This window comes from Onychomys torridus, chromosome 7 (assembly GCF_903995425.1).
Source record: "Onychomys torridus chromosome 7, mOncTor1.1, whole genome shotgun sequence".
In the NCBI taxonomy this organism is placed as follows: Eukaryota; Metazoa; Chordata; class Mammalia; order Rodentia; family Cricetidae; genus Onychomys; species Onychomys torridus.
In genome coordinates, this window is record NC_050449.1 from 101182550 (window position 1) to 101196008 (window position 13459).

Genomic DNA, 13459 nt, shown 5'->3' on the forward strand with positions numbered 1-13459 from the left:
GACTATATGGGGAACTAAGATCTCTCAGCTATGAAAAAATTCTGAGGTTGCAACAAGGCCGGCAGATGTAAAGCTTGCTTGGGAGCACCAGGGGGCAGCATTTGCTTATCTAGCTCCTGAGAAGCAGGCTCCTGAAAACCGCCCCATGGGAATGCATTGGCCTTGGACTGACCTTTGCACCTTCATGGAGGGTCATTCTTGGGGGGGGGGGGTTGGGGGAGGATGTTGAGACAGAATTTCTCTGTGTAGCTTTGGAGCCTTTCCTGAAACTCACTCTGTAGCCCAGGCTGCCCTCGAACTCACGAAGATCTGCCTCCCGAGTGCTGGGATTAAAGGCGTGTGCCACCACCACCCGGCCATGGAGGGTCATTTTTAAATGGTTTGGTGTGTTCTCAGTTCCAGTTGTACCAACACTTCTGAAATTGTGCTCTCTCTCACTTTTTTTCTTTAACCATAGAGAATATTGTCACAAATTTGGGTATTTGCTTGTTTGGCTAAGAATTCCCACTTTAGAAGTCATCCCAAAGACAGTCCCGAGGTTGTTTATATCAAGTCCTTTTATTTTGATACCACAGAAATACCTTGTCACAATACAGGGGAGGGATACGGAAGTACCACGAGTTCTCACAGAGCACGGGGGGACGGCACACAGTTCACAAGGTCATGTGGAGGACTCGGTCATTGCACTTACATCTGTAAACTTGTTTGTTCGACTTTGTACAGCACTCTTCCCCCTCAAATAAAGAAGGAGAGAAGGAAAGAGAGGGAAGGAAAAGCAAACACAAGACATGGAAGCTAGAGGGAAAATGTAGATGGCCACTACTCTCCAGGGTTCCACACTTGGAGAGGAGCTCCTGACCCCAGAGGCTGAATGAGTCTCGTGCACGCACACACAAACACACACACACACACACACACACACACACACACACACACATACACACACATTCATGTACACGTGCTTACATACACAGTATCTCACGACTTCTATGGCTCTCCGGTGCCACCCGGTGCATATGGTAGCAAGGTGCTGGCACCCAGGGAGACAGAGATGGCATCTCCAAAGAGTTTCAGTTGATTAGATCTGTCCCTCCAACCCTGTTGGAGTCCATGATGATAAATATTTACAGCATGGGAGGAGAAGGGCTAATAGGGCAGGACTGTACCATCATGGCAAAGGACCTGCCTAAAAAACTCCCTAAAGGCTCCAGAATACAGGCCGGAATTGCTGCCCCGCTGTTCTCTCATTGTGGGCCCTGAGACCGTTTGTCCTACCCAAGAACTAGGAAGGCAATGATAGAACTGCCACTATGAAGTGAGCATGTTGAGGCCTTGGGTAGGCAGAGGAGGGTACCCTTACTTAGGACACTGAGGGACATGGAGAAGGTCTGGATTCTACCCAGAGACTTCTTACCCACTTGGAGATGCACCCATTGCTTACCATGTCCTACAGCAGCTACCCGCCTCAGGCTGTCATAGCCCCAGAGTCAACACAAAGGCCAGAATACCCATGACCTAGAAGACAGTTGCAGCCATCTTCACAAAGGGGCAAAGATCTGTCCTGTGGGTACAGCCAGGGATGTAGTGGCAGATATCAGAAATGTCAAACTCAGAGTTTGGCCAGAAAAGAAATTTGCTGAAAAGTTAATACTTTAGAGCCTAGTGGGCCTGCCAGAGGTTGACCTGTGGACATCTTGCCTGCTCTCAGCTCCTAGTCCAGTCCCTATGAGTGGAGAGGGTGACAGCCATGATCCCATGTGTCTAAACAATGGGCACATCCAGTCCAGACCTGGGCCTGTGTGGCTGAGCTCCTCCATGTGGTCTTCTTTCAGCCCTTGCTCAAATGACCTCACAGAGCCCAGGTTTGATCTCTAAGATGTCCCATAGCATGAAGAAAGGCCAAATACCAGGTACTCAAGGTTTTAAGTTTGACACAGCTTCAACTGTCCCATGACAGTCGCCAAAAGTGGCACAGGATTCTACTCTGACAGATTTGTAGGCCTTGAAAAAAGCATGAGAAATGTGGACCCCTGAGAAATGCATAGTACAGACCAGAGCACTCTGAAAGAAGGTCAGACCTTGATAGGTCAGGCAGTTACTGTCTGCCCTCCTCCTGGATCAGAGAGGTGCTGATAACAGTGGAATACTTATGCTTCAGAGGAGAGGGTAGGCAAGTCCTGGGGACAGATGCAGAGAGGGCTACACAGGCCATTCAGGAAGTTTTGCTTTTGAGAAACCTTCTGAGCTCAACCTGATGCTGTTATGTGAGTAGCTGTTCGGGATATTTTCAGCCAGAGAGCCCATAGCCAGCTCTTCCTGAGCACCCTATGACCCTGGCTCCAGATCTCCTGGGTCACAGTCCTTTGAGACTCCTCATCACAAAGGAAAGGCATAGAGCAGGTTTAGTCATGATCTAGGGATCCTAGGGTACACCCAGGCTCTGCTCTTGACTTCTGCCTTTCCACAGATGTGGCCCAGCTTTGCCCTTGAGCAGTGTTCCACTGCAAAGGGGTGGCTGGAATCTTTTGGCTCAGGCCTGGGGTAGGAGGGGAAAATGATATACAAGTAGAAATCCTACAGCAGCCCACAGAATATTCATACACACACATCCTATGCAGGCTCCTATCATTGTTTATTTTGAGGTTTCTTTTTATCTGCTGTCATAGAGAGATAAAGAACCGCAAGGTATACAGGGGGCCTCACTGCCTGCTCCATGGCCTGGCATGCTCAGGTAGTTCTGGCAGGTCTTTACTAGCTTGTGCAGAAGTCAGGGACTGTGCTCCTGAAGGAGAGGTTTGGAGGCAAAAAGAACTCCAAGCAAGAGAGTCGAGCATTTAAAAGACATGGAATCGTGCAGAGTCTGCAGGCTGTGCATGCTCCACTGCGAGACAGGCGGTGGCTCACCCGGCAGCAGCGAGTCCTGCCACAGGTCAAACATGCCACAGACTTAGAATTTACACACACACACACACACACACACACACACACACACACACGCACGCGCGCATGCTCTCACTTTCTCTGTCTCACACATACACACTCACATACACACAGAAAGTGGGGACAAGGATTGGTTGGGGTGGTGATATGAGCAGATCTATCCAGTTTCTCAACTTCGTGTTTGCAATTAACTCCTTATATGTAACATGGAATTTATTAAATATTAACAGTTGTCTTTGAGGGTTTATATTTCATTGCATAGAACATTAGAGATGAGACTTGTGGCTGTGCAGAGATGAAGGGAGGCCTCCAAGGGAAGGGCTTTGGGGAGGCCTGCAGTCCAGTCCACCGGGTGAATGGACAGAACCACACTCCCCTTCCCCCATGGGGCTCTGAGCCTTTCCCTTGGCTGGTGCATCAGTCCTGGCTCCTCTGCTCTGAGCACACCCACTGCTGATGGCTTAAGAGGAACTGGAATTGCACAGTAAACAGGCGGGCTGAGGGCCTCCCAGACCGCGCCCTGGGTTTGTGCTCTTGATGGCCTGCTGCCCGCTATTGCTTCTAAATCAACATTTCTCCCTGTGCTGAGCAGGGGCAGAGCAGAGAGGAAACCAAACCATCAGTCACAAGGGGGGCGGGGGGGGGGGGACGACACAGGAACAAAATCAAAGAAAAGGAGAGAAAGAAAAATAAAACACACAAAAAAAAGTTCATGAGGTATACATGTAAATCAAACTGGAATGATTAAGGCTGTTCTTGAAATCAAAAGAAATCCCCAGGTGTACAGACGAGGAGCCGGCTGGTCGAGACAATGGTGGTGCTGCTGGGATGCTCACAATGGCTGGGGGGATGGCTTTAAGATGATGGCAGGCATGCCTAGTACGCTGCCATCCACGGGCTGGGAGAAGCCTCAGCCGGTGCCCACGCTGCTTTTCGGTGCTATGGCCTCTTACTTCAGCGATGAGACAGTGTTAGGTCCTAATGTTTGTAAAGTTCTCCCAAACCCCATGCTGGCCATGTGGAGGTCTGCTCCAATGTCACCCAGAGGGCAGGGTGAAGGGGGCGAGGCCTTATGGCCACAGAGGGATCCGGGCCAGCTGGAATGTGAAGGAAACGGAGCCTAGGGCCCCCAGCCCTCAGTCAAAGGCCCTCTCCAAGGCTGTGGAAAAACTTCTGGCATCTTAGAGGGAGGGCAGTGTGCACCCAAACTCTGTGTATAACGCATTGGAAGCCTGGTGGGACAGGAGGCTGTGGGAAGAGCAGCCGCCAGCCACAGCAGCAGTGTTTTGGTGAGGGCTCCTTCTCTCCAAGGACAGCTGGCCTGAGGAAGGCAAGGTCTCTGGAAAGACAATGGAAGGGCCCCCAAGCCAATGGTCCCACTGGTCCAGCAGAAGCTTCACCTAGGCAGCTGCTTTTAGAAACCATCCCGTGTTCTGCTGAGGCTTGCCTGCTGTGGCCCACCCGGTGTGAAGCTTTGGGCAAGGGTTTGCCAGATTGGAGATGCTTTGAAAAGAGGAGAAAGGGAGGGAAGAAAGATTTTTTTTTTTTTTTTTTAAGAACCCTGGGCATAGTTTCCCACCCTCCTCATACTGCTCTCAGACATTGCCATGTGCAACAGCCAGGGTCCTCCTCACCCAGAAGGTTCCACTCATCAAGGCATGGAGAGGTTAGTATTTGTGCAAGTTAAAGACCACAGAAAGAAGGATCAGAATAAGGAAGAATCGGATCTCCAAGACAGGACCTCCTCTCTCTCTCTCTCCTGTTTGAGACAACAGGGTCCCACTTTTTGCTCAAGATGACACTAGAGTGACCCTCCTACCTCAGCCCTTGGAGTAGCTGGGACCACAGGCCTGTGCCACCACATCCAACTTGCCCTTTCTTTTTCCTTTTTTAGCGTGTGTGTGTGTGTGTGTGTGTGTGTGTGTGTGTGTGTGTGTGTGTGTAGATTAGAGGGTATCTTGCAGGAGATGGCTCTCTTCCACCTTCTATCATGTGGAATTCAAACTAGGATTCAAACTCAGATCATCTCAGATCACTGGGCTTTGGCAGCAAGCATCTTTACCCACTGAGCCTTCTTGCTGACCCTTGGCGTTTATTTTGTAAGAAGAGTTCCATTTTGTTTTGCTTGAGTGTAGGCAGCCAGGTATGATAGTGCACACTCATAATCCCAGCCTTAAGCAATGGAGGCAGGAGAGTAACTAAAAGCTGATGATCAGCTTGGGCTACATACATTGAGTTACAGACCAGTCGGCCTACAAATGAAATCCTGTCTCAAAAATACAAAACGAACAGGAAGAGTGAGAGAGATGAGGTTTTGTTTCAAAAGACAAGCATCTCCTAGCTCATCTCTGACATAAAAGACACCAGGAGATGGACACAGAGTAGCTTTGACCACTTAGGCCAATTGCTGGAACCAGAGGGAGATCTTAACTACAAAGTCGTGGTCTCAGTGGCCTGCCCACACCATGGCAGGATGTGGAGCAAAGTACACCTGTGCTACCTCTCCTTCTTGTAGTTCTCTGGCCCCAAACCCCGGCTGGGTCCCTCCTTGAGCCTGAGCCATGGGCTGTTTCTCCCCCCCCCCCCCCCATGCCCTGAGTACCATCTGAGATTTTACATTTGTTCCAGGGAATGCTAAGAAAATGCTGAGCTGAGAAGGAATGTGGCCGGTGTCCACTGCTCTGCAGCAAAGCCAGGGAGGAGGCTGGCCACACTGTGAGTGCTGTCGCACTAGCAGATAGCCCAAGCTCCTTACATTGGCCTAAGTACCCACCCAAAGCGCTCTTGCCACTGTGCCCCTCTGCTATGGCTTGTTAATGCTTGTCTCTGCTTGTCCCTGAAGCCTACCAGCTCCACTCGGTATCAGAGCCTTTGCCGGCACTGTGCCTTCTCAAACCTTAGCTCTGACTGCTTTCCTTAGGGCGGCTCTCACTGTTTCAGAAACTTTATAACATTACCACTTCCACAAGTTCCTTCCAAACCGATTTTTATTTATTTATTTTATTTATTTACTTACTTACTCACTATGTGGCCCTGGCTGGTCTAGAACTTGCTCTGTAGACGAGGCTGGCCTCAAATTCAGAGACCGTTTGCTTCTGTCTCCAAGTACTGGATCAAAGTGTATGCTACCTTAGGTGGCTAAGTTTTTGTTTTGAAACTTACTCTTCGTTTCCCTTAATGGACAGTGGACTTGAAAGGACAAGGACTTGGTTTTGACTCTTGTGTGTCTCCAGAGTCTAAAACAGGGCTTGGCACATACCTGGGGCTTGACAAGCCGTTTGTTGAGTAAATAAAGGAAAGACTGGACCTTTTCAGTGCCTCCACGTTCCTGAAATGACTGGCAGTCCTTGGGACTTCTGTCCCATGAACAGGCCTGATCTAAGGAAGGGCACTCACTGCTCCAAGGCTCCCTTAGAGTGACCAGCCGTGTGCCCCCACCATGCTCCCCACAGACGTCCAGATTCTCAACTCTAGAGTGGAAAAGGCACAGGAGATGAGAGGTCTCATGCAGATGGCATGATAGATGACTCCTGGCTGTGCAGAGTCCTAGCGGCAACAGCCTGGCTGTTCTCCCCCATTCTGGACGAGGCACTTCCTCTTCTGTCCACAGAGGCAGGGCCAAGGCCAGAATCAGGGCAGGCTCCAAGGGGGGCATCCCATCTTCCTTGGCCACTACAGTCTAGGTAGAGAGGGCTTCTACCTGAGCCTTCCCATTCTCTTGCTGAGCTGACCTAGAACGTGGCTGAGACTAGCTGACCAGTGACAGCTGTTCCTTTGTGTTCCTTCTCTGTCTGCCTCTCTCCCTACACCACTCCTTCATCTTGTGAGACATAAGCAACAACCCGTGAATCTAAGTGTATTGACTTCATGCCCCAAACCACTAAGTTCTGCAGGGTTTGGAGACACCAGCACCAGGCATTAATGTCGCCAATGAGAGCCATAGTCTGTCTGTCCTGTCCTCCAGAATGACTTTGAACTCAGTGTCCAGAATACAGACCTGAAGTTGTAGGGGCACAACTGGCTTCACTGGCCCCTTTCCCAAGGCTAGCTGGTTTACTACCGTGACAGCCAGTATGCCTCTGAAAGGGGTTGCTAGACCCATCCCAGCTGGGAGAAGCATACCAGGTCCTTTTTAGTTGATACTTTCAAGAAAAGAATGGGGCCCACTTTTTTGCTATCTTTTTTTTCTCTGTAAAACAGGGTTTCTCTGTGTAGTTTTGGAGCCTGTCCTGGATCTCACTCTGTAGCCCAGGCTGGCCTCAAATTCACAGAGATCCACCTGCCTCTGCCTCCCAAGTGCTGGGATTAAAGGTGTGGGCCACCACCGCCTGACAACTTTGCTTGCTATCTTAACCTGGTCCTGACACTCACTGTTATACGCAGAGTCCAGAGCTGCGCCCAGGCCTTTGACTCCAGAGATTTTTCCACAGCAATGATATCATCTTTCTTCAGGTCTTCAGGAACCTGAGGAGCATTACAGAGGAAGGCTGTGAGTTCGACAGCATTGCCTACTTCCTATAGCCCAAGATATCCCATCACTTTGAGAGTACAGTGGGAGGGCTGGGATGGGCAAAGGGGAAGGATGTTAGCCCTGACATCCTTCTGCTGGGGACCTGTACTGAGTTGGCCCCATGTCTGAGGCTCTGTGTAGTGTCTTTGTTCTTTCTCTTTCATACTCCAGGAGAGTACACTGGAGCTCTCACTGTACCATCCACTGAAGACTGGACTCTTCCCAGAGGACTCCCGCTTTGGGATTTCAGAGGCCCCCCAACCACCAGTAACTCAGGCCTTTCCCAACATATGACAGGTGCAGGGACTCACCCTTCTGGGCACAATCACCAGAAAGAAGAAAATTTTTTGCCAAAAGCAGAGACAGCTGTGACACAGAAAACAGAGAGAGATGTCAGGGAACTGGGCCAGATTCCTTCTAGTCAGGGCCATTGGTCGCAGTAAGGCCCAGGGAGCAAGGACTGGGTACCAGCAGGTGGTCTATGTCCTGGTGACTGGACCTTGAATCATCCCAAGACCCCAACCTCCACCAGAGAAGTGCCTACCCCATGTGGACCCGACCCCATGTGGACCCGACCCCATGAGGACCCGACCCCAGGCCGCGCACACCTTCCGTCAGCTTCCCAGCTTGCTCTGCTGCCCCACCAGGGAGGATCTTGGAGAACACACTCTCCCCATCTGCCCCTGGCTGACCCGCAGGTGCTCCTGGGGTCCCCCCAGGCCTGGCTCCAGGTTTCACCCCTATAGGAAAGAAAACATCATCATGAGCAACACCGTGGCTCTGAGGAGAGGGATCTGAACACAGGTTACCTGGGAGGTAGAAGGTGAGCTAGAGGAATAAAAAGAGGAAGATGGGAATAAGAAGAAGAGAAAGGCTGGGAAGGGCAGGAAATAGAGGAGACTGGTGAAAGTTAAAGGGAGGAGAAAGATGAGGGGCAGAGTAAAGGAGGGAAGGACGAGGAAGAAGCTCAGTTGGGCCGGGCGGTGGTGGCACACGCCTTCAATCCCAGCACTCGGGAGGCAGAGGCAGGCGGATCTCTGTGAGTTCGAGGCCAGCCTGGGCTACCAAGTGAGTTCCAGGAAAGGTGCAAAGCTACACAGAGAAACCCTGTCTCGAAAAAAACAAACAAACAAACAAACAAACAAAAAAAGCTCAGTTGGGCCGTCACGGCGCACGCCTTTAATCCCAGCACTTGGGAGGCAGAGGCAGGCGGATCTCTGTGAGTTTGGGGCCAACTTGGTCTGCACAGTGAGTTTCAGGTCTTACAAGGCTACATAGTAGGACCCTGTCCAAAAAAAAAAAAAGGTCATGGCTCTGGTCCTTGCTCTCTAGTGCCTTTGAGGATGGAGTTCTCACTGGTCCAGGCTCATTTTCGGGTAGGAGGTCCAGAGCCTACTGGGTACTTATGGGGGATTCGTGAGATACAGGTTTGGTATAGGGAAAGACCAGTCTGAGTGTTCTGGGCATAGCTCACCTGTGGGTCCAGGTCCTGGAGCTGGCTGGGCCTGAGGAGCTCTCCCCTGTTGGGGTGCTTTGGCTGCTGCTTTGGAGCTGCTCACCTGTTCTGCACGTGGCTGCAACACAGAACGTGTAGCTGAGATTCTGCTCACCCCCAACCCTGCCCCGAAACCACAGGGACATCCAAACTTTAATTGTAGCATCTGCCCTAGGGGAGTCGGGGACCCAGGCACAGGAGCTAACTCACCAGTCCTGCTGGCTGGGGCCCCGGGGCTGTAGTGGGGCCTGGCTGAGGTTTCCCTGCTGGCTGGCTGGCAGCAGGGGCTGAGCCCCGGGTGGTTGGCTGGCTCTGTTGCTGCAGCCGAGCCTGTGATGGGGCCTGCTGGGGAGCTTGTTGCCCAACACCTTGTTGCTGCTGCTGCTGCTGTTGTTGCTGCTGCTGCTGCTGCTGCTGCTGCGTCTGTGGCTGGCGTGATGCTGTGCCTGAGGGCATCTGCCTGGACGACTGTGGCTGTGACTGTTGTGGCCCTGGAGCTGCCTGCCGGCCTTGCATCTGTGGCTGTTGCTGGGGTTCTGGCTTTGGCTGCAGTGCAGTGGGCCCAGAGTGGGCCTGCCGGGAGCCCTTCTTGCTGTCAGAGGCATGATGGTATGCTGACGGAGCACGGGATGGCTGTGAGTAATCAGCAGAGCTGGGGTACCCAGGCTGACCCTTCTTCTGCATGGCAGGGGCAGGGCTGGCCTGAGGGTGAGGTCGGGTCTCGTGGCGACCCATGTCCCGAGCATGTGGTTTGGCAGCACGCCGTCCTGGCTCCTCACCAGCATGGCGGCCTGAGTGCCTCCCGTGGTCACTGTGGTGGCGGTGTTCCTTGGCTGAGGCATGGCGGCCTGGACCACCCTCATCATGAGGCCACAGGCCCTCCTCAGGGGGTTCATCGTAGTCATGGTAGCTGTGCCTGGCAGGGCCTCGCTTCTGGGAGGAGGAGACTGCGTGACCCCCATGGTGCCTGAACCGGTCGGAGCGGGCATCTCGGGGCTTATCAAACCAGTCTGTCTCCTCCTGGCCCAGGTGATACGCTTCAGAGACCAAAAACAGAACACCATCAGCCCCTGGCTAGCTGGAGAGGAGACCTAGCTGAAGCCATGCAAGGGAACCAAAGAGTGGATACCACAGCCACAAGCAGGTCACTAGGTCCCCACCCTCCAACAACCAGGAACCAGGGTACAGGGCCACCTGCAGCAGGAACCATAGATGAGATGCCAAGACAGACTCTGCTGGGACATCTTGGGGCCCAGGGTCCCACAGGCAGGCAGACCCCCAGGTGCTGAGCATTTGCAGAAATCACCCCCAGCTGCCATTACCTTCGCTGTCAGAAACCACGCAGTGGGAATCATCCAGGATGTAGCCCTCCTCACGCTTATATGCGTGGGCTCGTGGTCCATCCTTGACATGTTCCTGGACGTCAGGCATGGAGTGGCTGGAGCAGAACGGTGAGCAGGTGTCCCCAGGAGGAAGAGGGCCCCCCGCAGGGCGGGGCCGCCCTAAGGGGCTGACAGGACTCTCCTCTTCAGAGGCCTGGCTCCTCATGGGGGGCCGTGCCCGGCCGTGGGCCATGCTCAGGGATGAGGGCTTGGGGCCCGCCTTTTGAGGTCGCTCCATGGCCTCCCGCTCCCGTTCATACCCTTTGCCTCGGCCACTGAAATCGTGGCTGGACAGCTTCTCCCCACTGTATGCTGATGCCACCCGGGACCGGCTGCTACCACCATACATGCGGTCATCCTCCTCTGCTGTGTCCCTGCTGGACACCCCGTAGTACCTCTGCTGTTCATACACATTCTTCTTGAGCCCATAGGTGATTTCATCCTGGAACTTTCTGCCCCGAGAGGTCAGGCTACTGCTGACAGTGGGTGCGGGATAGGAGGCCAGGTCTGACTCCACATCCTTGGCCTCCTCAATAGGCGAGAACTTGGAGATCTTTTGTTCCATGCCTTGCTTCCGGTGCTTGCTACGCTTTGAGGAGATGGCAGCTGGGGCCAGACTCTTAGAGGGGTGCTTGGGCCCCATGGGCCCTGGACCATACTTCTCTGCTCGAGCTCCATGTCTATAGTCACTGTCACTGTAATAGTGGGTGCTGGCTGGTCGGCCATTGCTCTCCATGCTCCGGTGATGACCAGATTTCCCACGGGGGTCATATGAGTCCTCCTCAGATTCTTCCTCACCTCTGCCATAGCAGCAGGGCAGTGTGGGTCCCTCAAGGACAGCTGGTTCTCCAGGCTCTTTCCCAGGACGACCACTGACTCCCCCTGGCCCCAAAGGCTCCAGCCGTTGGCTCTCTGCGGCAGTGGGGGTGCTGTCCTTCGTCAGCTCACTGATGTCATCAATCATCACATAGTTTCGAGGAACATTCTGCTCCAGACTGGTGTAGTGGGAGTCAGAGGGATAAGCAGGGGCTGGGCTCTGGCTCACACTGCTTCGGTCACTGCCCCGGGGATGCTCCGGGGCTTTGCCCTGCTCATAGCTGCTGCTCACTGCTGGACTACTGTAGCTAGTTTCAGAGGGGGCTGAAGACACGGTTACAGCAGGGCTGGCGATCACCTCATAATTGGTGGGCACCTTCTGCTCCAAGTCAGCTAGTGAGGTCTGACGTGGCTTCTGGTAGGGGGCACGACTGTCAGCTTGGCCTGGGAAAAGGGTGCTCTGTGTGGTTGGCATGGGAGCTGGGGCTGCATAATGGCCCGTGGGGTGGAAAGCCTGCTGGCTCGGCAGGCCAGGCTCAGCTGGATAACTGGTTCCAGGAGGGAAAGCAGGTGCTGGGTACGTGCTAGGGCCAGTGTAGGTGGGTGCCTGGTGGGCTGGAAAGCCATTCTGAGTGGGTCCGCTACTGCCTGTGGGGTACTGTGGGGCTGCAGGTGGGAACCGGGGCTGTGGGAAGGCAGCGGGGCCAGAGGGGGTGGCAGGCACAGCAGCCGAAGCAGGGTAATCCCCATACTGGCCAGCGGGCGTGGTACAACCCTGGAGCCGCAGCTGGTTGAGCTCGCTGTCAGACAGGTAGTCACGTAAAGGTGGGTAGTCACGGCCACCCCGGTCTTTGGCCAAAGACTCTTTGCGCTGGGTGATGCCCAGCTCTAGGTACTTGAGCTTGGCGTCAATCTCCTTCTCCTCCTCGTCCAGCTCCGCCTGCTTCTTGCGCAGCTTGGTGGACTCATGCTCCACCAGCCGCAGGTCCCGGTCCAGCTCCCGGAGCAGGCTGGCCTTGGTAGCAGGGACGGTGGTGGGCCCTGCCAGCCCTCGCTGCAGCAGACTGGCTGCATACAGCTGTGAGGGCACCTGGCCAGCCAGGGGAAGGTGAGCTTCCTCTGGAGGGGGGCTGGGCAGTGTCCGCTTCACCTTGCGGACCAGGCCGTTGGGTGGCAGCGCCGACACCTGAGACAGAGGGAAGGTGGGCATCACTGAGACCCGAGGTGTGGGTGACTTTGAGGCATGGGGTAGAAGAACCAGGTCTGGAGGTTCTCCAAGACAGAGCTGGGCTCCGCACTGTTGATGCCCTGCTTACCAAGCAGCCTCAGGGTCTACCCTGCCCACCCTCTGGCCTGGGCTTCTTTGCCATGAAGGGAAGTCCTATGGTCATTTTACAGTCCTTTCCAAAGCTTTGGGCAACAGGTAGGTGGTGAGGGTCGGGCTGCTTTCTGTGTTGTGCACAGTAGCAGTAAGGAGCCCTGCACATCTCCAGTAGGCTTGCCTGTCACTGAGGTGAGGAGAAGATAGGTCTGGCTCTACGTTTGGGACCTAGCATCCTGTGGGGGCTGAGGGCAGTAGGAGTCAAGGAAAGGAGGAGGGTAGTAGAAGGTACTAGACCCACCAGGCTCCTTTAAGAACAGGATGACAGGGAGGGCCACATGCTAACTGTGTCGGTTGTTTATAGGCTCAGAGTCCATGCTTCCAGTCTCCCTCTTCTCCAGAGCAGCATGCTGCTCAGCTGCCTGCCCACCTTCCTCCTCTCCATCCTGCACTACCCTCTGCCACACCTAAGCTGTGCTCTGGTCCAGCCCCCAGCTCCCCAAACCTCTCATTTCTTGTTAGACCTCTCTATACCAGCAGCACAACTTCCTGCCCAAGGCTCCCCTGCTGTGCTATCTCTGCCTCCTCATGGGCTGCAGGGGCTCGGCATTGCCTGAAGGCCCTGCTGATGGAGTGCTCACCCTGGATTCTCTTTACCTCCAGCTCCCAACCTTCTAGAATGTCCCACTCTTCTGGATTTCCTATGCCACCCAAATCCCCCAAATATACTGAGACTGACATCAAAATTCCTACTTATTACCTTGCCAAGCAGCTACATAAAAAGTCCACACTTTTCGCAGGTGTCACAGAGGAAATGACAGTGTGATCTCAAATTTTAAAACAAATGTAGCCTTTAGTGGGATCCATTTAGCGTTTAAACTCCTCGTCATCTATCTTTTCATATTTTGGCCACAGACCTTGAGTGTCCATCAATATCCTGGCCCCACACGGCTAGCCCATGGGGACCTGTGTGCTTGGATCCAGGACCTGCCTCT

At 53.7% G+C, this 13459-nt stretch overlaps 1 protein-coding gene across 1 annotated transcript in view; it reads right to left on the reverse strand.

Annotated features, from left to right (window-relative positions):
- Positions 1-3598: 3598 nt before the first annotated feature.
- Positions 3599-13459, reverse strand: part of Bsn (bassoon presynaptic cytomatrix protein) — an 81072-nt gene continuing 71211 nt past the window's right edge. The window contains exons 7-13 of the mRNA XM_036191755.1: positions 10268-12329; positions 9156-9982; positions 8925-9024; positions 8059-8190; positions 7762-7816; positions 7312-7404; positions 3599-4443 (exon numbers count right to left, since the gene is read on the reverse strand). Of these exons, the coding sequence (XP_036047648.1) occupies positions 7776-7816; positions 8059-8190; positions 8925-9024; positions 9156-9982; positions 10268-12329 (3162 nt within the window). The 3' untranslated portion in view covers positions 3599-4443; positions 7312-7404; positions 7762-7775. The remainder of the gene's footprint in view (positions 4444-7311; positions 7405-7761; positions 7817-8058; positions 8191-8924; positions 9025-9155; positions 9983-10267; positions 12330-13459) is intronic.